General features: G+C 43.8%; 1 protein-coding gene across 2 annotated transcripts in view; it reads right to left on the bottom strand.

Moving 5' to 3' along the window:
- Positions 1-24,421, bottom strand: part of LOC119165639 (venom serine carboxypeptidase-like) — a 35,066-nt gene extending 10,645 nt beyond the window's left edge. The window contains exons 1-3 of one of the 2 annotated variants that reach the window (XM_075873645.1): positions 24,299-24,421; positions 10,652-10,826; positions 5,565-5,627 (exon numbers count right to left, since the gene is read on the bottom strand). In XM_075873645.1, the coding sequence (XP_075729760.1) occupies positions 5,565-5,627; positions 10,652-10,713 (125 nt within the window). In that variant the 5' untranslated portion in view covers positions 10,714-10,826; positions 24,299-24,421. Of the gene's footprint in view, positions 1-5,564; positions 5,628-10,651; positions 10,827-24,217 lie in introns of both variants that reach the window. The other variant, XM_037417747.2, reaches the window with a different exon arrangement.
- Between the last annotated feature and the right edge of the window lie 287 nt (positions 24,422-24,708).

Raw genomic sequence — 24,708 nt, 5'->3', positions numbered from 1 at the left:
CATTATACTCGGGGACAACTTTCTGTAGCAATGGAGAGAAAGCTACGGGGGTGGAGCTGCTGCTTCTGTGCACCGCGATGTAGTCCGCGCTTCAGCTCGTGTTTCGAATGACGGCCAGGCTCAGGCAATCCCACTGCACAGAATTTGATACGTCTGCTTACACAGCTATTTGTTAGTTAAATTCAACACAAGCTTCTTCAACGAGTCGTCATAGTCGTTGGAATAGCTGGGGGGCGACTCACGCTTACCTAAAGGCGAAGCCGCCATTCCGACTGTAAGGTGCACGTAACACGTGCGATGTTTTCAGAAGCACAAAAACGCGAAGGGACTCTTAGGAAAACAACAACAGATATGAATATCGGCTTGATGCATGCAGTGGCTCTTTATAAACAGCATCTATTAGAAAATACTGTTTTTTTATTATTTTCACGCTGAAAACACAGGCGCATGTGTGGCACTATATTCTACAGCGGTGGCACATGCCCACTTTGGCTTCGTAGCCTTCCTACAATGGCTTTCCCTTCACTGTCACAGAAAGTTGTCCCCGAGTATAATGTTGTTAGCCCATGTCATAGTACGAGTATACAATGCAGGGTGAGCCCTCTATCTTTAGACAGAGTTTTAAAAAATTAGATCATCTTTTATTAAATAAGGCCATGAGTAGCATACGAAGCAACGCATGGGTCGCCTTCCGTTCATCGCGGGCGCCTTGCCCGATGTGAAGGCGTCCTTGCAACTGGAGCACACCATGAATTCACTGTAGTTTCTGTTTTGCCGTTACTCGACCCGAACTCTTGTTGGAGCACGCCTCGCGGGTTCATCGTCACGCCACGAGGGAGCCCGTGCGTTCATCACGTGTCTGCAGAATGTCTTTGACCGGCGCCGCCACGGAATCGCTCACGCAGGTCTATAGACCTTTTCAAAAACGCCTCCCTGGGTGCTACCATAGTCCTTTAAGGGCTGCGCAGATAGGCGTGACCGCTCAAAAATGCACTGACAAGGCTGCGCCCTTGGCCTTTGTACTCCCGCGCGCAGCCCGTCATGGCGGTGTTTCCCCCCCCCCCCCCTCTGAAAAGGTTTATAGTGAACTAGAATGCAAGTCTCGTTCCCTGATGCCATCACATGATTGCTGAGGAAGTGTAAGGAAGGGGGGGGGGGGGGGAGGCCGCAGCACCTTACTCAGCCCCTCACACAGGCCAGAGCACGCTGCGTAAGCACGTAATGGCAGTGCTTGGGCCAGCTGTTGCTCAGGCACAGTAACGGTGCTTACGCACAAAGGAATGGACCGGTGTGCGTAAGCTACTGCCCATAAACTGCTTCGCATCTAAAAATTATGTCGAGGCACTTCATGACGACGAGACAAAATGAACGTTACTTATGATCGCGTGGAGTACGTCGCACTGTTTCTTGCTTCCCGCTTAATCGCCTGATTAGGCATGATTAGTTAAAAATAAGGTTTGAAGAAACGAACTTGGCGAAAATCTTTACAGAGAAAGATTGTGGATCGGTTTGCTAAACATCCTATGAGCCACTTTCTAAATGTATGAATACTTTAATTAATAGTGTTTTTTTTCTTTATCTAAGGTGTGCGCCAAACAGAAAGAAACGTTCTGCGTACAAAATGTGTGCTTCCCTTGCAACGGTTCTTGACAGCAATAAGCAGAAGCAATGGTTATCCTTCATGTTGTCACGTGTGTCATAGCACAGCCACCACCATCGTAACTATGCTGATAAGGAAGACCCCCGGCGCAGGGATATATGGTTGCCCCGCCGCGGTGGTCTAGGGGCTAAGGTACTCCGCTACTGACCAGCAGGTCGCGGGTTCGAATACCGGCTGCGGCGGCTGCATTTCTGATAGAGGTGGAAACGTTGTAGGCCCGTGTGCTCAGATTTGGGTGCACGTTAAAGAACCCCAGGTGTTCGAAATTTCTGGAGCCCTCCAATACGGCATCTCTCATAATCATATGGAGGTTGTGGGACGTTAAACCCCACATATCAATCAATCAGGGATATATGGTTCGTTTGCAGGCGTAACGCAAGGGACAAATACAAACACAGTGCGCATAGGTGCGCAAGCAGGCTTCTCACGTGTTATTTTTTTTTATTTATTGGGCATCTGTAGTAAGCAGCGAAACGACTAATCATGACAGATATAAAGTTAAAAACTGTCGAATGGAACGTTTGGAAGGCGATGAACAGGTTCATTTTCAATTTTTTAGGCCTGGCTTCATTGCCTCAAAACCTTCAGTGTTGAACATGTATAATTACACAATTACGAAGAAAAAGTGGTGTAACTAGCCAACAGTTGACATGTATTTGGTCCCATCACTTTAGAGTGCAACGTAATTTTTTAAACTTTGCCTAGCGATAGCTCAGCTGACTAGCTAAACTACCTCTGGGCACCTTGTATGTAGTACAACGAAGATGCACGAGTGTACTGAACACAGAAGAAGAGTAATGGAGCCGGCGCTTGGAATGTGTGGTTGGACGAACCGGACTGAGCTTGTCTTGCAATACGCTGCTCTTTTTTTTTTACGTCACTTCATCCCATGTGTAGATAAACACATTCCCTGTTAACAATATTTACAATACTGATACTACCACACACTCTACCCTCTACATCGCAACATGAGACATTGGCCGGAAAACTGCCACCCCTTCCACTCAAGTTTTTTGTCAGTTGGCTAATAATCGTCGCATCTTTGACTATCGATGGTTTCCAATGTTTCAGTTGTCTTAGGCTAGTGAGAGGCTGAATGCAACGCCAAGGATTGAGGCCGTCGTTACGTATTTTGTACAATAAAGTGTTCCTGCGCATGCTTCACAGTTCACTGAAGAGAATCATAAAAAATTTAACAAGTAGCAAACGTTACTGTTCCATTTATTCGTCAGAATCGTCTTCATGGTTTTGCATTTGCCCCACTTCGTGGATATATATCATAGAGTGCATGTATTGTATTTGTAGTAAAATCTGATTTGGGCTTGCGTATTAACAGTGCATAGACCACATCAATAAATAGGGACGGAACACAGAAGAGAGCTACCGGCTCTGACTTCTAAATTTCTCTCATATACTGGTTCTTTGCACTGTTGTTAAATCACGGTTAGAAGTGAATTACTATAGTTTTTCTCAATTTACAATATTTGTTACAATTAAAGTTATTTACAAACATTGGCATAACGAATTAATAAACGTGTCATTGTGTTAGTTTCAGTGCAATGTGCACAGAAACTGTAAGATTACCCTAATGCGAGATTTAGGAGTCATTGGCACCTGTGACTTGCGCTCGTCGCGCGAGCAATAAGTCACAACGCGACTGGTCATAAGTGGTCGAGTGTCATGAATATGGCTGTGGTCGCGCAGCAACTGATTTGTCTCAGTCGCTCGCTTCTTGATTATTTAGTCACGGTATTGCGTTCATCAACCTGTGAACCGATCAGATGTACATGAACAGAACACCGACCTATATTAAGAAGCAATGTCCATGCAAGTTGACGTGAACTCTCTGTGGCCACGGACATAGAGTTTCCTATATATGCACTTGAGATAAGTCTGTCCATTGTGTCTGTGCGAGCTGCAACGCACGACACTAGAGTCTGCATGAAAATGGTGGGTAGTACACAAATTTGCCTATAGTTTTCGTTTTTTCGGCTCTGTTCGGCTCCGTGTGTCACTAATCCGCTTTGCTGCATGGTGAAGTTCAGGAAAGATTTAGCTATTACGCTGCACTAGCTTGACCTTATTAAGCTCACAATGTCAAATCGAGTCACAAAGTTCGGGTGACCGTTTCTGGTCTAAACTTGAACAGGGTAAACTACCGTAAAACAGTGCTTGCGCAGGCGTATACTTTCCAAAGCTCACCTAAAAGAGTGACTTTTGGTGTAAGCAGGCTCTCTTTATGGTGGAGAAGAGAAGGAAAGCTGAGGCAGGACCCAAGAGACACCTGGAAGGCGCTCGAGCAAGCGCACCCTATACGCGAGCCCTATCCTGTGATGAAAGCCGCGTGAACGATGTCTAACCCGGCGCCCAGCAGGCGCAACGGGAGGAAGGACCGAGAAAGTGGGTGTGGCGAGGATGTGACATCAACACGCCACATACTCACACCCATTTAGCGCGGGGAGCCTCGTCCTATAGGATTTTCAAGTGTTACAGTTCATACAAAATTTCACATAATAAATGACTCCCATTTTAACTTCTTTGAATGTTTTTTTAGAATTTTATGAAGTAGCTAACGGCAGCATTTACATAAATGCTACTCAGTGGAGCTTCACCTTATTTGTATTGTGTGTCAATACGAATGTTTCTCTGCGTACTTATTTAAGAACAAATGGGTGAATGTTGATTTCAGTGTGTTCGAAATTGCCTGGTCGTCTTCTAGGTGTCATGTTCACGGTTTCTCATCGATGAATCCATGTATCATACCTGAATTATACATACTAGAAAAATAATGACGCACTGAATAATTAGACGATTGCCACAGCCTTTGCGCAGGGGATGACGCCAAGCGTCGTATGAGGTGACGTGATCTGCAAAGTTCAAAATTTACCATTTGGTGCCCGGACATCGTCATTGTGGGCTTAGCAGCGTAAAAAATTTGCCTGATTGTAATAATGCTTTGCTCTTTGTGTGGAGTGATGCTAAGTTGTGGCTCTTTGTGTCGACTATTCCTTGCTCCTAAGACGAGGTGCTTTCAAGAAGCGCATATTGAGATCGATGGGGAAGGCGTACGCCAGGTTGCAGCACACGCCTAGACTGCAGCTAGGTGTGCGTGAGCTGCGATGTTGCCACTTCGTCACAACTACCAGAGACGATCGCTGGAACGCTTGGATTGAGACCTAGGGGCATTGGTGCAAACATGTAATCATTCGTGGTGCTAAAAGCAGGTAGCTTGCCGCTGACTTTTTACCATGTACCACTGTGATAACGCGGATACTGTGCAAGTGTACAGTCGTCCTTAAAAATGTGACTGTGTGCGCTTATTCAACGGCTACATGACCTAAAATAACGGCTATGCAACTTAATAAAATGTCTCAATTCAGCTTCAAGGTTTAAAAATGTAATTCTGAAGAAGCAATGAAATTAGTTATAGGTCTGAATGGGTGGCTCAATATTTCTTGTGTTCGTTGCGAGGTTATTGGCTTTGGACTTTGATTCAGTTTGCGCGCGAGACACTATGGCGTTCAAAAATAGGGAAAGGGTGCGCTGATGTCTTTTTTTTAAGATTATGTCATTCTAGATTTATCTTGGCCTCATTGAAAGTGCGCCACTTTTTAATTTCTAGTAAGCCAAAAAAAAAGAAATAATAGTTAAAACGTCTGCAGCATAGAGCAGCTACGTGGTGGTAGCGAGCTCCAATCTCTCTATCGGGCGCATATTTCAATTTCAAGGTTTTATGCGTAATTGATTCAGCACTTGAATCAATACACTCATACCAAGCAAAATGGTTTGCTTACAGTTATATATTCATAATATACGCACCTACAGGTTTGGCAAACTACATTCATTCATACCGAAATGCACGAAATATACTCATGTTCCAGCTACTTCAAATCGCATAACTCACCTTCGTTCTGGTGGAACAGGAGAGTCGCTATTTGTTTGTTCGGTCTCACCGTTGGTGTCCGCTCTGAGAAGTGAATAACAAAATGATTATTGCGGCAACAATACTCGCAGCGTTGCTGGAAACAGGTCATTATGGTCCTTGACCGTAACAAGAATATATTCATTGAAATAGTTTTGCAGCTCGAGACAGGTATTCTTAATAAAATGTAGTACATATATTTTAATATGGGAAACAAATGAGAAATCAATCGATTTTCGTATTTACTTTCAATGCATTGCAGCCGCCGAGCCCGTAATGTATAATGTCACATCCAGCCTATATACTGGAGCAACTATACTCGACAACAATTGGCCACATTGGCTAACTAACTCACTCAGGAGTCCACTCGCTCATACTGAGATGGAGCCTGAGTAAGTGCGGCTGAGCAACATCTTGTTGGGTTTGAGTCCGAGGCAGTCGAGTTGAAAAAAAAAATAGCGTTGTCTGAGCCCGAGTGAGAGCAGTTGAGAAAAATTTTGGTGTGGCTGAGTTTGATTATAAGCCCTAAGGGCGAGTTATATTTCTTGATTGAGTCTCAGTGAGCGCCATCCGCCACAGTGGTGCAGCTCGGCAGCTGACCCAAATGTCACGGGTTCGATCATGGATGTGGTGGTCGCATTTCAATGGAGTGGAAAGGGTCGAGGTTTGTGTGCTGTGCGATGTCATTGCACGTTAGAGAACGCCAGAGAGTTATTTCCGCAGCCCTTCACTATAGCGTCTCTCATATTCATATCGTTGTTTTGGGACCTTAAATCCTACATAATATTATCTCAGTAAAGGCCACTTATTCTATGTGCTTGGCCTAGCGCGGCGGTTGTTTGTAGATAGGCTCTTATTTGTATCTTTAAATATCAAAGCTCGCTTCAATTCGAGTCATTCTCTTTATTTGCCATTCGTTTTCTGGCTGACTGTAGATGTATTTTTCTGTGTAGTTGTATCATATGCTATCTGGGCCTTAATATGTATCTTTTGGTGGAGGCTATGTGAAGTCCCACATCTCCGTATAAGATGCGCAATGACTCACGGTGACCATCAATCACCAATATGGTGGTATGTTTTGGCATGCTTTCAGCATCCCGATTTTTTAATTACCTACAAAAGTAATGTTAATGGCACTACATTAGTATACAGTCAATGAAACATTATGAAGGCGCGTGCCTCACAGGAAAATATATTGCAGACCCTTTGTTCTCGGCTAAAGCCTGATATGAGTGCAGTTGCGCTTCCCAGAACCATTCCCTATACACCTGGTTAAGCTGACCTGCTGATGAAAAATGTCTTGTTGAAATTATATACGTCTTTAAAAGTACTTGGAAAAGAAAAAAAAAACAAGTGGCTAATGAAAATAAAATGTCAACGATGATTACAATACCTTCTAATGTGAGATTTCTATGTGGTTATACGCGTTTTCATTTCACTATGCATTAGCTGGCGCGGAGACAACCCATTGCCGCGAAACGTTGCAGATGGAGCCAAGTGCAGTGCGCTTGGAATCGTGAGAGTCTGTGTGTGGGCACATATCACTGCAGCCGCCGATAAGATGAAGATGCGCTATACTCTGGCGCCATCTTATATACAGTATCGTGCGGCCTATTGCTTCCATCATCACCCTCTCGCGATTTTCTATGTGGTCTGCGTTTTGTTTCATGAATTAGGTGCGTCAAGCACCTTGGCTTTCGTTTTTGATGCGAAGCAGCTTGATTGATTGATATGTGGGGTTTAACGTCCCAAAACCACGATATGATTATTAGAGACGCCGTGGTTGAGGGCTCCGGAAATTTCGACCACCTGGGGCTCTTTAACGTGCGCCCAAATCTGAGCACACGGGCCTACAACATTTCCGCCTCCATCGGAAATGCAGCCGCCACAGCCGGGATTTGATCCCGCGACCTGTGGGTCAGCAGCCGAGTACCTTAGCCCCTAGACCACCGCGGCGGGGCGCGAAGCAGCTTACGACGTGGCTTTCGGTGTACGGAATTCACACTCCCACCGCGCAGGCACATCCCTCTGCCCTCTCTCTCCCGAGTCGGTGGTGATGGCAACGAAACGCTTGCTCAGTACACATGACTACACCACCACTGCGCATCCGTATCCCATTTCTATCTCCTCTCATATGCTCTACCCCCGCTCTCCCGAGTCGGCGGCGAACAAAACGCTTGCTCAATACACCCGCGTGCTCGACGATGCAAAGCCCCCGAGCCTTCTTCGAGTTATGTTCTTCTGCGGACCTCGCCACCTTATAGAAGAACGGTTTGGTTTCGTGCTACTGTCTGCACTGATAAGACTCAATACACTCTCTTGTCATGCCTGTGAATTTTCTTTTGCTCTTCTCCACTTTACACCATCTTTACTTCCCCCTCGCAAACCCTAAAGGCACTGAAACGAGCCCCCGTGATGAGAGGCAGAAAGTAACGTCGTTTTTATTTCTTCCTATTTCATTAACCTCTCTCTCAGTACAAACAATCACTTCGCAGCCATTGATCGTTGGTCCTGCGGCGTTGCACGTTTACGTGACACAGAGCACGTCTGTTTCAGTTAGCACGGGACCACGTTTGATGTCTCTGGCGTGTGCGTTGAGGGACCGGATTTTTATCAGTGCTATAATGAAGTCCGTTTCCGTATCGACGTCTTCTCGGAAAGCGTGGTGGTAACGCTGAGTGACGGTGTCGAGACAAGTTTTGTGGAGGTGTTCAAATTCATCCATCATGTTCTTGTTCACGCTGTTCTTGAGGTGGAAACGACGGTCATCGGTAGCGTTAGACAGGTAGAGGTTTTGAATGGTGGCGTAGTCACCTTAAGCAGGTGAGGTCATGCGGACGTCCTGGTTAGGGTGACGTCCTGCGGGTGCCGTTCACAATCTTTCCGCTGCTTCGCATCCACACGTGGTTTCTTTAGTGGGAGTTAGTGTAATTTTTAAAGACGGTGGTTTTTCTTGGGGACCTCCGACGCAAACATTTTGGTCTGTCTGTCTGTACATTTGTTTGTTTGTCCACCCTTAACGATACCGGAAACCGGAACGCACCAGTCGAATCGCCAAACGACCGACCCCATCCGCAGCGCCCACCAATGTTGCTCAAGCTTCAGCGTTCATGCTTGTGCGATTGTCAATTAAAAAGCAATCACTGTGCATACCCGAGGCACCATAACAACACGCATATATTCTGCATGTGCGTCTTTTACTAGAAAAGGCATACATAGGTAACTTTAAAGACCGTAGAGCTTATCACGCTGCGCTGACCATGCAACGCTTGCACGAACAGGTGAGTCTTTCCAATGCTTGGCTAAAATGAGATGGTGGTGGCACCTGCCCGTCGCCTTGCGTTCTACACCTTATCACCTCTGAGACGGGTGAGAGCCACGCGCTTGTTTTTGAAAAAAAAAAAACTGCCAGATGGCGCTCATGTCTCACGTGTGACGTTACTTGATGCGCTCGTTCGCCTTCGCTGCACGCTCGAGGCACCCTAACGCAGCGCCTCCAGAATACCATTCACCGATTTTCTTGCGCAGAACATCAAATAAATATTTTGTTCACTCTCTCTACATGCAAGAGTATCGTCTTTTGACGACATTTGCAGATTACCATGCAGATACGGGACCAATTTTTTTCGCTATGTTCTTTTTCTCGGTGCCAACGAACAAGACACGCTGAGACTCAACGCAATAACTGGTGCCAGGAGTCGTACTTTGTAGAAGTAAATTTACGCCGCGAAGGTAATTCAAACAATGCGACAGCAACAACTTGCAAGGTTATACAAAGTAAGGTTAGCAAATGAAAAATTGAAGATCTGACCTCACGTAACGATATAAAAGCTGCAGTCAGATCATACAGCCGCTCCAGGGAGCAAAGGGATTTTTGTGCTGTCTGTCGCCTCAACGGGAAGTTGTTACAGCAAACCATATATACAAAGCTGTGAGCTGTCCACTGATGTCTGTCTACCTATTATGTGTGCTGTTTTGATCGTGTTGTGCAGCGTGCGCTGTTGTATAACCTGTACTTGAATATGCACTCTGAAATTTAGCTTTTAAACACAATGTCAAAATGTCGCCTACGCTCCCATTTGAAAAAACGCGTTTCCTTTCTTTTACACAGGTCATTATTGAAGGGGACTCGGCATCAGCTTTCTAAAAGTATATCGATACTGTTCTTTAGAATGACTGAAATCTGAATATCTTTTCTGAAATATTCGAATTTTTTTCAGCGTGCTGCTTCAATACATGCTGACCATATAGGGTAACTCACGAAAAAAATTCTTTAGACCATATATGTTTCAATAGTTCACCCAAACACAGCGTTATTAATCGCAATGGTTGAATAAATAAGATCAGGATTATTTTAAAACGGCAGACATTTTATTTTTTTGCCAAGCTGCACGTGGTATGTGGCACACGGGCTAAATATTTGAGGCCCTTGCTGCTATTGCGCTTTGGTCTTGAAGGCGAGGCTCAAGCATATTCCAAATTTTTACAAAAGATAACGTGGTTAACTTAAAGCAGATTAGACCTGCATCAACACCTGTGATATTGAGAATTCAGTGAGCATTCAACTGCGAAGCCAGATAACATCTCGTTGGAATACGTGCCACGATATGCAGGCGTCAATTTTAGCTTTATTGTGGCAACTCGACTTAAAAGTAAAATTTCCCTGCGATATACTAAAATGCTTTGTAGACCACCCCTGAAAGCCACTCCTGATGCACCCGAACAAATTCTTATTTACCTTGTCTTGTTTTCGATTATACTCTATATATAGGCTTGGCCATACTACTTACTGGTTTTGTGGCGAGGCCTGTTTGTACCATTTGTATTGCACCCAAGCTGACTTCTCTAAATATAAATGACATATTTAGGCCTCTTAGCGTCCAATATTTACAGAAATGGTCTCTAATGTAAGCGTTATTGAGTGAAAGCGCAAGAATTTTACGCGGTGCATTCTTTGGCACGTATATGCGAGAAGATAATTATTCATTCAAACACTTTGAAAAAAGTTTCGCCAAATCGTGTGCAATAAAAGAAAGGTTGATTATCTGTGATATTATTCTATTACTCACCCCTTTATGTATTGTAAACAAACTGCAAGGATGATAAGTATCCTTATATGTGGCCATGTCATGCTGCTTCCTTATAACTGTAAGCCCGTTGGTCACAATGTTAGCATGCACTTGTGACCGGACGATTAATCAATATCCGTGCTTTATTTCTCTCCTGCAAGGATGCAGCGAATGCCTGTAAAACAGCATGAATTCATGTAAATATGGATCAAGTGGTCTTACCTGCTCGTATCATTACACATGGTGAACAATTCCAATAAAGCTGAAGCTGTTAAGAATGGCACTTCCAAAGCGCGAGGACCTCTTCTTGGCTCTAAAATTGTTGTCAATATTGTGCTCACACTAATGGCTTACAAACATTCGTGCCTGTATATCTACGGTGATATGTATTTAAAATGTGTTTTAAAGCTACTAAGGGTTGCTATTAATATTACAATAATTATTAGTGTGTTATGGTCTGGTAAGCAATAAAAGCTTTTAATATGAAAATTCCTAAGAGTCATGAAGACGGATGACTTTATTTAGTAAAAACTTAGTGAAAACATTAGTCTAGATAAATAGGTAGAAGGTAAGCGCCAGGAGGACGCAGAAAGCTAGGTGGGCAGACGAAATCACGAAGTCTGTGACAACGTGGTGGATAGAAGCACAGGGCTGGGAGATGCCTTTACCCTGCAGCGGGTTTTCTGGTGTTGATGATTATTAGGTTATAATAATAATAATAATAATAATAATAATAATAATAATAATAATAATAATAATAATAATAATAATAATAATAATAATAATAATAATAATAATAATAATAATGGTTGTTGTTGTTGTGGTGGTGAGTTCACATCCCAGAACCACAGTACTAGTGCGAGAGACGCTGTAGTGCAGGTTTCTGGAAATCCGACCACGTGGGGTTTATGAACATGAACCTAAATCTAAGTACACATGTCTCTGGTATTTTGCCTATATCAAAATTGGGCTGCCGCAGGTGGGATTAGATGATTCTGCCGACTTCTGATTTAGCAGTCGAGCAGCATAACTTTTGGACCTTCTTGACGGGTGATGATGATTAGACCTAAGTAGATTTTTGGTGTGCATGAGGACTTTTTGAAGTTTTATACTTTTAATACTAGCCGGCACGCTGAGTAGGCGGGGTGCACACGTGTACATGTGTGCACGTGTGGTGCGCCCGTACGTGTGCACTAGCTGGCATCACACTTTTCAGATTTGTCGCAATGTTCATATTCATTGCAAATTATCGTTGTTTAATATCTTCTAATTCACTGCTCCTTGGGTTAATGAGAAGTAGTTGAACACGTAATGTCCCTGGAACCAACATTTCGACAAGGTCATTTTGTCAACTGCTGGATGAAGTCAAATTTCCTCAACAAAACTTTAGGTTCGTTCGGTCATATCAAGCCTAATAAACGCAAGCCTCCAGCTTCCCCTCTTTTTTTTTTTCAATAAACACGGATATGTAATCAAAATTCGAGGCATCCTGTGTTTTCTTTATTACAATACATGCGCCTTCGGTACTTTCCAGGAGCGTGCCCACAAATTTCATTTTTTTTTTAGTTAGCCTTAATCAGAAGTGCACGCTTTCGGCTTCGCTCGAACTAAGGAGAAAGAACCGCAACAAGCGGAAATATATTGCACGGTGCCATGTATCTTTCACTTCTCACCTTTTAAATAAATTCATTTTATTGTTACAATATGTTTGCTTTCACTCGGCTGCGACTACCGCGGTCACTTTCACCAAGACCTAATATCTACATACTGCTTGGTCATTAGTGGCAGTGTATGCATGCCACTTTTCGCCTCTTTTCTGTTCGTGCTATTCAATGCCGAATTTTCGCGATGAATGAAAAACATGAAAAGAAGCAGTTGTTCTCTTGTGAACTTGTCAATTTGTGGAGATGCACCAGCAGAAACTATACCTGCAAACACCTAGCAGTGGAAGGGGTAAATGTGCTCTCCTTTGCAAAATCTCGACACCCCAACACAGTGATACTGCACCTTCTGCTAATTCTCGTCCCCTTGAGAATCTTCGTATTTGGCTTCAAGGGATGCGTCCTTAAAACGGCTGGCAGTTTTTGACGTAAAGCACAGGTTATTGGGGTTTTATGGCGGCCATGTTGGATTTGTAACAGGATGGTCACAAGCTAGTGGGGCTGAAATGCAGATTTCGAGTAAAGCGCAAAAATTTACCCCTTCACCATGGCGAAATATATGTAAGGACGATTGAGCTTGCTAGAATGTTTTACGACCTCATGGGGTGTGAAGCTATCGGCCTTCAACTAAATTCTGTGATGTCCGCTTACTTCATGTACTGTAGTGTGAGCGAAACCATATGCCAAAATATCTTATGTTACGCAAATACTTGTTCTTTGGTTTACTTGTTCTTTAGTTTGGCTGTTGTGATACTTGTTCTTTGGTTTGGCTGTTGTGAGACTCCCGACTAATTATAAATGAATATCCTTGTAGGTGCATATTAACTGAACGAGATCTTTCAAATCGCTGATGTGTGAGAAAAACAAAACTCAAACGAACTTGATTCTCGAAATCTTGAGACTGCAACAAAACGCAATGCCAGACAAGCTTCGATTACGATACTGCAGAGGCATCATATTTTTATTGGAAGACGCTGAACGCATTGCAGTAGGCAGCACAGTACCGTAGCTATAGATTAACAGGTTTAATCAGACTGATACAAATAAAAAGAAAGTAACCATAGAGAAAAAAGAGGTTGGATGAAGCGCGTAGTTGTGTGCGAGCTTGATTTTGTCGTGATGGCTCGATCACCGTCTCGTAATACTGCTACACCAATGGAGAGCGTAAACCTAACAGCTTGTGCTCACTGGAGCACTCTGGCACAGATAATATAATGTCACTGCCAGAGCGAAACACGCTGCAGAGTTAGTTGTTGATACATACAGATTTAAAATATTGTAGTGCTACATTTGACGAGGACAAGGAAGATGAGTACGTGGCAAGACGGACGCTGACTGCAGCTATTTGTACTCGAAACACGGGCATGGTATTTTATAGTATTAGACAACGAACGCATACGCAATCAAGGAAGAACAGTAAAAGCAACTATCAGAAGCACTTTTCATTACATGGGATGGCGACACGTGCGTCAGCACCACACCTGTACGATAGCATACCAGTGAATCGGAAATACCAAACAAAAACTGATAGCTTGTGCAAATCCCACCATTTATACTGTTCATTCTTGATTGCGGATGCGTTCGTTGCTTTTTATTGTCATTGAATTCAATGCGTGTCGTTTCAATGAACATAGCTTCAGCCAGTGCCCGTCCTGTCAATTGCTTCTCTTTCTTCTCCTCATCAAATGTAGCGCTGTAATATTTTAAGAAGTACCCTGTAATTTAGTTTTGTTCTAGTGGCTTATTGATAGCAGAATCAGCTTGAGAGGCGAAGTTCTACCGACGTTTGTTGTTTTGCATGGTAGTGTTCCATAGCAGTCTTTTGTATTTAAAGATGCACGATTCGCTGTTCAATGTATCAAGAATGCAGACACTCATTGTGTAAGACGTAGCGCGATAAAGACAGAAATACCTAAAGAATATCTAAGATAGTATCTAAGATACATGAGCCTTCTATACTGCCCGGCACAAATGTGTACGCTGCAGCTTTAAAAACGATAGTTTTTCTCGAGATACCTCAATGCATAAATTTTGGTCTGTCGGTCTGTCTGTCCATTGTTTGTGTGTCTGTCAACCAAAACAACTCAGTTATCCTGCCAAAGCTTAACCACATAAACAAGTACATATACATTACCGGGACTTGATGGTGACGCTAATGGCCATGACAAAAAAAAAACTGAGGGTGTCCATATAATTGCTAGCATCATGAAAAGTAATGTAATCAACCTGGCTGACAGATAACACCACCGGTAGCTGTTTTCTTTGCTTACACTCACAACCTCCCTAGTCATTCGTCAGCAGCTTCTATGCTCGCGGTCATAACTCTGGTTAGAGTAATACTGGTTGAGGCCATTACTATATTACAGTGAAGGTGTATCAAGATCACAACAAGAGTATATGAATGCGAGAGCGGGTGTTGTCTACGCTTCGCTATAACGACATTGTGCTGCCACCTGCCAGCTGCTCTGCATTCTAGAAGACTTTCGTTTCTCATCATAGAATAGATTATAGAATAGAGAAGGAAGAAGTGAATGGGAGTCTCTCTTAATTCAGTTATTATATTGAGTTCAGGATCTTTTTACAGTGTGTGCGGTGGGTGAACTGTCTCCAGAGTGGCAGCTAAACATCGGTGAGTCGGAGTTACACTACGCATCGCGATCAGAATTGCCCCTTAGCGGGCCCGTACCTCATACCTGGCAAAGCCCGAATATGGGGGACAACGAGATGCCGCTAGCGCCAAGCGGAGCACCACTTATTCATCCCGCTCGACTTCAAGTTGCTGCAGGCTCAGCAACAATATCGACGTCCCATACAGAGAACAGCGAGGCCTCGCAGTGCAAGAAGAGGCGTACAGAGGAGGAACAAGAGGTTGACAACGACGATGCTACATCGACGTACTCCCTTAATGACATGACACAGATGGATACAGAAACACCCAAGGAAGACGAGGGAGCTTACACGGTGGTCACCCATCACAAGAACCGAGCTACGGGTATACCGGTGGTGTTCAGACCAATCGCTGCTGAGGACTCCTTCTGGAAGGTGAATCCTAATCGCATGGCATCTGAGATAATCTCTGCTATCAATGAGAAAGTGACATCATCAAGAACCAACAGAGACGGAAGTTTTTGTGTTGGAGTACGGTCTTTGTACTCGGCAAACAAGTTGCTGCTGGTCAAGAGTCTCGCTGGATTGACTCTACATGTGATGATACTTCAGTCTTACATGAAGACCCTAGCAAAGATAAGCGATGTTCCACTCGAATACAGTGAGTATGACCTACTGGAATATCTTGAAGATGCTGAAGTAATCTCAGTCACACGACAAAAAAGATGGGTAAGAAATGAAGATGGAAGTGCCACAATGCAGCCCATACGTAATGTAATACTCCAGTTTAGACATGACATGCCATTGCCAAAAAGAGTTGCTCTCGGCTTTACGGTTCATACTGTCGAGGAATACATTGAGCCGGCGGTAAGGTGTTACAACCGCCAGAGATATGGGCATAAGGCTAAGACTTGCAGGGGAACCAAGAGATGCAAGGTATGTGCGGGCGCACATGATTACAAAGAATGCACCTCGAAGCGTCAACCTAAGTGTGCCAACTGTGCTGGACCACATCCGGCGTCGTTCTCAGGCTGCTCTCGAAACCGTTTGGCATCAGCGGCACAAAGAGAGAGAGTTGTAAAAGGGTACCATAAGATACAAAGAGGTCCAGCACCCAATGCGGATATAGTCGAAGATGTTCCTGCGGCACAAAGAAGTGCAAAACAGTGGCGCCACGACTCTTACTCGGAAGTATTGAAGCGCTCAGCACCAAAACATCGCGTTGGAAAAGAAGTCCGGGCCCAGGAACATGCCGAAGTGTAACTTTCTGCCTGGCCAGACACAGCCAAGGAGCCACTGACTACCAAAGGGAAGGGTCACAGCAGCTTGCTGAGGAAAAATTCTTCAAGAAATGCGATCTCGGCGGAGACAGCTGGAAACGAGCAAGTCATTTTGCCAATAATCTTTGCGGCTCTTAAAGCAATTCTACGATCCCTGCCACAAGCAGGTTCTTTACCAGAAGTGAAATTGCTGCTAGATGTTGAGCATCTTCTCTTGTCGTAATCATGGCTACCGGACTATCTAACTGGTACAAAAGAAGTGCAATATTCCAGTGGAACTGCAACGATTTGCAGAATAAGAGTGGAAATTTTCGTAAATTCGTCGCTCAGCACGGATTTCCGATTTTGTGTATTTCCGAAACAAGAGTATCCACTAACTTTCGCTTGTCCAATTATGTGGTGTACCAAGCAGAACGTCCTGCTGCAAAAAACAGAGTGATGTTGTGTGTGAGACGCGATATTCCGTCGACTCTTGTGGCTACTTCAAAAACAGATGCTCCGGAGTTTGTTAGATGCAAGGTGAAGTTTAGTAACGTTACTGTAACTGTAGTTAGTGTTTACGTGCACCCTCAAGCAAACGTTTCATACGCAGAGTTGGCTGCAGTGTGTAGATCTGACCATGATCCCATAATTATATGTGGTGATTTTAACGCGCACCATGAATTGTGGGGTAGTGAGCGTCTTAGTGTAAGGGGATCTGCTATAGTAAAAATATGTGAAGATTATGGTTACACTATACTAAATGATGGTTCTCCGACGTTTCTACGGGGGCATAACTACTGCAGCGTACTAGACATCACTGTGTGCTCCTCCGAATTAGCGGCTGGAGCAGACTGGACTGCAGACGCTGATACAAGAGGAAGTGACCACTTGCCAGTATTCATATATCACCCAAAGTTGAAGAAAACGAGAAATAACCGCACAAGAAGAATTACAAATTGGGCAATCTTTCGAGAACTACAGAGACAAAACCTTGAATCTTGTTCTGACGCAGAAACGTATGCATCGAAGATAAAAAAATTTCTAACAAAAGCAACTCGTGCAGTACCCACTCCAGCTGGGTATTCGGGTGTTGACGCTGAGTATGAGAGGCTTCGGGCAATACGTCGCCGATCTGAAAGAAGATATCGCAGGTCGGGTAATTTAGAAAATTTCAAGGTTGCACAGAAAGTACATTCTGCAATGCGTAACCAACTGCAGAAGCTTTCAACCAAAAGGTGGCAAGATTTATGTGCCTCACTTTTTCCATTTACCTCGGCGCCTCACCTGTGGAACATGGTACGCGCCCTCCGACAACCAGTAGTCCACTCAAGACCACTACAGGCTCTAGCGCTGTCTCAAGGAGTTAGCGAACGTGTGATTGCCGAAGAATTTTGCGATCTTATACTGAGAAATGGAGAGACGGCCCAAACTAGCGAATATAAATCCTCAGCAGAATCAGCTTCGGTGGTTGTAAGAAAGTTCTCTGCGATCATTTCATCAGATCTGGATGACAGCTTCACACCAGAGGAGCTCCAACATGTGCTGTCTTCAGTAAAACGAACAAGTTCACCAGGAACAGATGGAGTTACATACGCTGCTCTTGCTAATTTGTGCAAAAAAGGAAAATTACACCTGTTGGACATCTATAATAAAAGTTGGCAAGAAGAAAAAGTTCCGGAAAGTTGGAAGATATCAAAAGTAGTACCGTTGCTAAAGCCAGGGAAGAGCCCTATGCAGTTGGACTCGTTTAGGCCGGTTAGTTTGACAAGTTGTTTTTCAAAAGTGATGGAAAAAATGCTCAATGAACGAATTTTATGGTGGGAAGACATGAAAAAACTACTACCAGAAAGCATAGCCGGCTTCAGAAGAGGTAGATGCACAATGAACTGCATTTTGGATTTGGTCACAGATGTGGAAAACCAACGAACGCAAGGAAACATCACTGTCGCTGTATTCCTTGATGTCCACCGAGCATACGACACAGTGAGTCATGTTCACGTTCTGGAAGGCCTGGCGTTACAGGGATTCAAGGGCAAGATACTGCGTTGGATCGCTGACTTCCTGAAGCTCCAGAAAATGTTTGTAGTTACGCAGGAGGGCCCAACGTCAGAACATGTCGTCAACCAAGGAGTGCCACAGTGCAGCGTGCTAAGCCCTACTCTCTTTGATGCAGTCATGGCGCAGCTCCCGTATAATCTTCCACCTAACATCAGATGTTCAGTATACGCTGATGATATAAGTATATGGACGTCTGGTCCATCGTTTTTGGATATACAACAAACTCTACAAGAAGGATTGGATTATGTAGACCGCTTTCTAAAAAAAGAGGTATGGCACTGAGTCTGGCTAAAACAGCCATACTTCCGTTGACATTGAAAAGGCCTGGAAATTTCCAGATTATTCTGCAAAAACAGCCTATTCAAATGGTTAAAACTCATAAATTCTTGGGAGTAATTTTAGACCGGAGACTAACATGGTCGCCTCATGTCCAGTCCCTGGAACAAAAAGTGAATCAGGCCATTCGAATCCTCCGGCATCTCTGCGGGGCCAAATGGGGTGGTACTACAGAGTCGTTATTAGCCCTACATGTTGCCTGGATACGCCCCATCGTAACCTACTCACTGCCTTTGCTGCACGGACTCCCAGCCTCCACCGAAAGGAGACTTCACTTGTTATTGGCAAGGAGCTTGAGGGTATGTCTGGGTTTACCACGGTCAACTTCCAGTGCTTTAGTGTATGCGGAGGCTCAAGAGCCACCTTTGGCAGTACTCCGATCTAAAGAAACATCTCGAAATTTATTTAGAATTTTCACGCAACATGAAAGTCATTTTTTATCTGATGCACTAACACAAAGGATGGCAACGAGACTACAGGATACTATATCATCATTTCAAGCAGTAGTACCAGAATTTAAACAATGGAAGCCCTCCAAACCACCTTGGACGCTGCCACTTCTCAACGTTATCCGTGAAACAGACGGCATAGAGAAGAAAGCAGACATAGCACCTCTAGTAGCGGCACAGTTGGTACTTCATCAGCTTCATGTAATGCATAATGAAAAAACGAAGATATATACAGACGGATCATGCACAGAAGAAGCGTCAGCCTGTGCGGTCTTTATACCCAAAATTCAGAAACAGGAGATGTACAAATTATCGCACAAATCTTTATCGACGATAGCAGAATTGGTGGCTATCTTTGAAGCAGTTAAGCTTCTCTGCGAGAATCCTGAGCCATGAAAATGGGTGATATGCACTGATAGCAAACCTGCTCTTCAGCTAATCAGAAATGTAAGATCACCTTACAAAAATGGTGAAATAGCACAATGTATCGCAGAAACTGTGGAATATGCCTCATCGCAGGGTCACAACATAGTATTACAATGGATACGCAGCCACATTGGAATAAAGGGAAATGAATATGCTGATAGTCTCGCAAAGAAAGCATTGAAGGAAGGACGGGATTTCGCAATCCCAATGTCTGGGGCGGATATTCGGCATTTTATATTGCAAGGAGCTAACCATTGTTTGATGGAGAAGTGGTTTGAGCACCCTAAATCAAAGGAAACGGTACTTTATGAAGTTGATCCACTCAGAAAATTTTCCATAGCGACAGACCTCCCACGACACCTAGAGACATTGATCCACCGACTTAGATTGGAAGTAGCATACACAAACAGCTTCCTGCACAAGATACATCGATCCAACTCACCGGAATGCCATTGTTGTCATGCAGGAGAAAATGTTCGCCATATTTTTTTGGAGTGCGTTATATACGCGAATGAAAAAGAAAAATTAAAGAACAAATTAGCAAGTTTGGACAGACGGCCCCTCACAATAAAGAAACTACTTGGACCATGGCCCGAGGTGCATCTCCAGAAAAAGGCAATAATCTTCCTGACAGACTTTTTAGGGGAGACCGGACTGGACAAGCGCCTATGACTGACAGCCAGAGATGGGTATTATGTAAAGTGTGGTCATGTATATACAGACATTAGAATAGTAAGGTGTGCGTGTAAGTAGTTTATGACTATGGGAACTGCGTGAAGAAAACTGTATTAACATGATATTTGAACTGGTTTCAGTGTACTATTATGTTTTTTCTTTTTTTTCTTTCTTTTCCGTATTGTTAATTTTTGGGTACCGTTCTGTCTTATTATTTTATTTTTCGCTGCAGAACTTTGTGATATGGAGTAGCCGAGGCAATAGGCACCTCAACCTCTCCACAGCAAAACAGTTAAAACAGAACAGAACAGAACTTTCGTTTCTAGGCATTAGCGCTGCAGATGGTGGCCACGTGTCATGCGGCATTTGCACACAAAAGCCTATCGTCTTTCGATGCCCCTTGCAGGGACGCACGCACATACGGCGTCGATTTCTTTTAAATCTTTCTTAGGGTACTTTGACGCAAAAACTTTGATCTGTCTTTTGGTCTGTCTGTCTGTCTGTCTGTCTGTCTGTCTGTCTGTCTGTCTGTCTGTCTGTCTGTCTGTCTGTCTGTCTGTAAGTTTGTCTGTTTGTTCAACGTAACGATACTCCCACGGTCTCAAAGGATTCCCCAAACGGCCAACCCCATTCCCAGCGTCCACTAATACTGCGTTCATACTTGCGCGATTGTCCATTAAAAGCAATTATTGCACTCATCTGAGGCACCATAACGACACGTCAATATTCTGTATGTGTATGTGTGTATGTTTATACTAGAGAAGGCATACATAAGTAATTTTAATGGCCATAGCATTTATCACGTTGCGCTGACATGGCAACGCTGTACTCAAAAAGGAAAGTGTTTCCGATTGTTTGCTAGGACTACATGGTGGTGGCACCTGCCCTTTACTGCCAGTTACCTGCCCGTTACGGCGCGTTCTACACCTTATCGCCTCAGAGACAGGCGCGCGCGCCTTCCTTCGTTTTCTAAGATAACTGCCAGATAGCGCTCGTATCTAACGTGCCTCGATGCGCTCGTTTGCCTTCGCTGCACGCATCGAGACTCTCTAAACGCAGCGCCTTCAGAATACAATTCAGCAATTTTCTCGCGCAGAACATCAAACAAACGTTTTCTTCACTTTCTCTAGATGCAAGAATATCGTCTTTCGACGACGTGTGCGGCGAAAAATGCAGATACGGGGCCATTTTTTTTTACTTGAATTTTCACATCTCAAGAGCTGTTGTACAAAACATCAACAGCTTTGTTCAGGTACCATGCTTTCAGGTATTTGTTTGGGTACCGATGATCACGTGGGGAGATTTTCTATGTGTCCACCTGTTTATTCTTGCCTTTGCACACTACATCTGTGTGAACTATTTGTTACATGAATGTACCGTGCGCATGCGATAGCAAACTGTACAAAGCCCATTTATCAACCCTGACTTCTCAACTTTTTCCCCATCTTTTTTCTCCCTCTCTCTGTAATGCCTATAAAAGTTGTTCAAATGCTAAATACAACAACGATAATTAGGACTACCATAACTCGACTGTGCTATTTAGGACCTTGCTAATAATCTAGGTTGGCCAAAGCTCTGCAGTTAGTCCAGCCTTGCGCCACTACAAGCTGCCTACATATTTTATTAGAATGTGTAGCCAAAATCTAAAATATCCTAAAATTGGACACTGTTCTCAAGCTTTTTTTTGTTGTTGTTCTCAGCTAATGGGTGCCTATGAGACACGTCCAGCCCCGCCAGCAGAGTGGTGCGTATTGAGAAACCCAAACACGACGCACAGTACATATTTAAGAAACAGTGTATAAAAACGTAGACAAAGGAAGAGAACAAAAGACACATTATTCTGACTTATTGATTTAAGTCACCGCGGTAGTGTAGCAATTACAGTGCTCGGCCACTAACCCAGACGTCCATGGTTTGATACCTGCAGCGGCGGTCGTATTTCACTGGAGGCGAAACCGTAAAGGGCCGGGCACTGTGCAATGTCAGTACACGTTAAATAGAACCACATAGTCAAACCTTCGGCAGCCCTCTCCTATGCCTTGCCTCATAAGTATAATGTTTCCCCACGTAAAACCCCAAACTAGCTTGCCGTGTTGATACAACTCACGATGCGCCAGAAAAGACTGAGTCATGAAGGTACGCGCATGTTGGCGAAAACATGAGCAGCTGATTGACTAAGCTGCGTGCCGCCTACACAGACTCTGCGTGCAAGCGGCTAATGATTATGCACGGTGCGTGGTCTCGTGAGAACTTGACGAAAAACATATATACTGGTTTTTGTTAATAATATACCCAAATAAATAGAAGTGAACATAGGTAATAGGATGTAATTGATAGGGTTCAACAGTTTCACGACCACCATATGATTATGAGAGATGCCGTAGTGGGGAGCTCCGGAAACTTCAACCACCCGGAGATCTTTAATGTGTCCCAAAATTCAAGCACGCGAGCCTCAGGCATCTTCGTGTTTATCTAAATTGTGGCCGATGCGGCCGGAATTCGATCCCACCATCTTCGGGTCAGCAGTCAAGCCCCACAATCGCTAGACCGCCTTGGTGGTTACGTGACCAATGTGAATAAAAATTATCGATACATACAGTGCTATAATTGTGGGTTCACCTGGATCAATGAAACAAGAAATCAGCATAAGTTTTGTCGAAAGAGTGAGAAGTAAAAAGCTGCATAAAACTTCATGTTCTAAGAAGTATAGCGGACATATGGAACTTCAAAGCACGTAGTTCGAATAATGCAAACTTTGCTAAATTATGCAGAAAACAAGTTGGTTGTTCCACGGGTCGGTAACACATTTTTCCTACGCACTTCAGCCTTTGCGGGTGATACATTTGTCTTTGAAAAATAATAATGGATATTTTCATAAAAATGTTCATTATTAAACTCTAATGCAGTCGCAACTTTCCCCTAATAAAACCACCAAATATCAACCCGATGCTCGAACAGACCATAGGAAGAACAGCGCGTTGTGAAGGTCACTGGTGATAGCTTTCTAGTTGGGGATAACAAGACTAGGCATCCAGTTACCTGGGACTATAGCGCCAACAGTGCATGGAGGCGAAATGCTGGAGGAGCTCTCTAAAAAAAACACGAGGTGGTCGAGATTTGCGAAGCTCTCCGCTATGGTGTCTCTGATAATAATCTTGGTTTTCAAGTGTGAAAGCCCTAAAGCTATTATTACTTAAGTGAAGGGAAACGGGCGTGATATACAGTCTTCTGCATCTATTATGGCGAACCGGAATCGAATGTCATTAGAAACTAGCTTATGAAAATGAATTCAGTCAGCCGTAACAGTATAAAGGTAGCAGCCTGTGTCTCCTCTGCAACGGCGGGTTCTGTAGGCGTGATGAGCACAATATTGTTTCTTCGGATTTGAGTCATTGCAACACGTGGCTCCTGATTAAGCGCCAATGCGGAGGAGGTGGCACCATATAATCTGTGAGAAGATTGACGACCAAGAACGACAATAGGGTTAGAGTGCTCGGGCAGCTAGCAGGGAAAAGAGAAAAACGAAGCAGAATATTAGGAATAGCCGGCCCAAGAACGGGTGCTGTCTTTGCGTGCTTCGTTACTAAAATGGAGCAGTCGACAGCTGACCGAAGGGAAGGCTCTTGCCCTTTTGTAACCGAATAGGCATGCGTAAAACAGGATTCATACTTCTAAAAGCAGATACTAGCAGAGCAGATCTCTGCATTTAGGGTGGAAAAATAAAAAGAATAAAAAACATCGTCAATGTTACTTCCTCAATGCTAAGAGTTCACAGTTCTTATTATGCCTAGTAATGTTTTCACAAAAGGGCATGATACAAATGTACAATCGTCAACAGCTGGTACAGGGGACCTTCCAGTAAAGCTGAATAATATAAGTTGACGCAAAGTAACTGAATGTGCCGTTTCCTGTACTCTGCTATAGTGCCGTGCCGTCACGTCATAGGCAGTACCCCTTAACAGGCGAGCAATCTACAATATGCCAGCTCTTCGTGATACTTCGATATGCTCTTCGTGATTAGAGCTTAAATCAAGTAATTGTCCTTTTGAATATGGGGATTTACAGTAATTAGAAGGTGAAATTCATTCGTACGTGTGATGCCAAGCTGCAATGGAAGGTGGTATCCACGTTGTTGAACTGAGAACCGGTCTCTTTTTGCACTCTCAAAATTACCTGGTAATGTTGAGTTAGGATTTTAAATCCACTGCTTGTCTGCCAGCTTCGAGGTTAAGATACTGAAGTGAGTTGGCTGGACGTCGCAAATAAAGTCAGACCTCACTTGACACCTTTTTTTCTTTTCAAGCCTTTTATTCTTTAGGCACATTTGTTTGCCATTTGGTTTCAATAAAACTCAAAGTGCAAACTGTCCACGGTGCGTGCAATGTGTCGGGTACTTTTGTGTGCTCGAAACTTGTAAAGCTAGAATAATTTACTGCGCAGAGTAATACAAAGTGTCCTTTGACTCGCAGATGGGAGTCAAGCAACATTCATCATCAAAGCTGAACGCGAAAGTGCGCTGACTGTTTTTATGAGTAGTTGTGTCTCTCTTCAAGAATTGCTCTTCAAGAATTGCAATAGAATTC

This window comes from Rhipicephalus microplus, chromosome 9 (assembly GCF_043290135.1).
Source record: "Rhipicephalus microplus isolate Deutch F79 chromosome 9, USDA_Rmic, whole genome shotgun sequence".
Classification (NCBI taxonomy): domain Eukaryota; kingdom Metazoa; phylum Arthropoda; class Arachnida; order Ixodida; family Ixodidae; genus Rhipicephalus; species Rhipicephalus microplus.
This window is presented reverse-complemented; position numbering and strand designations above follow the sequence as displayed.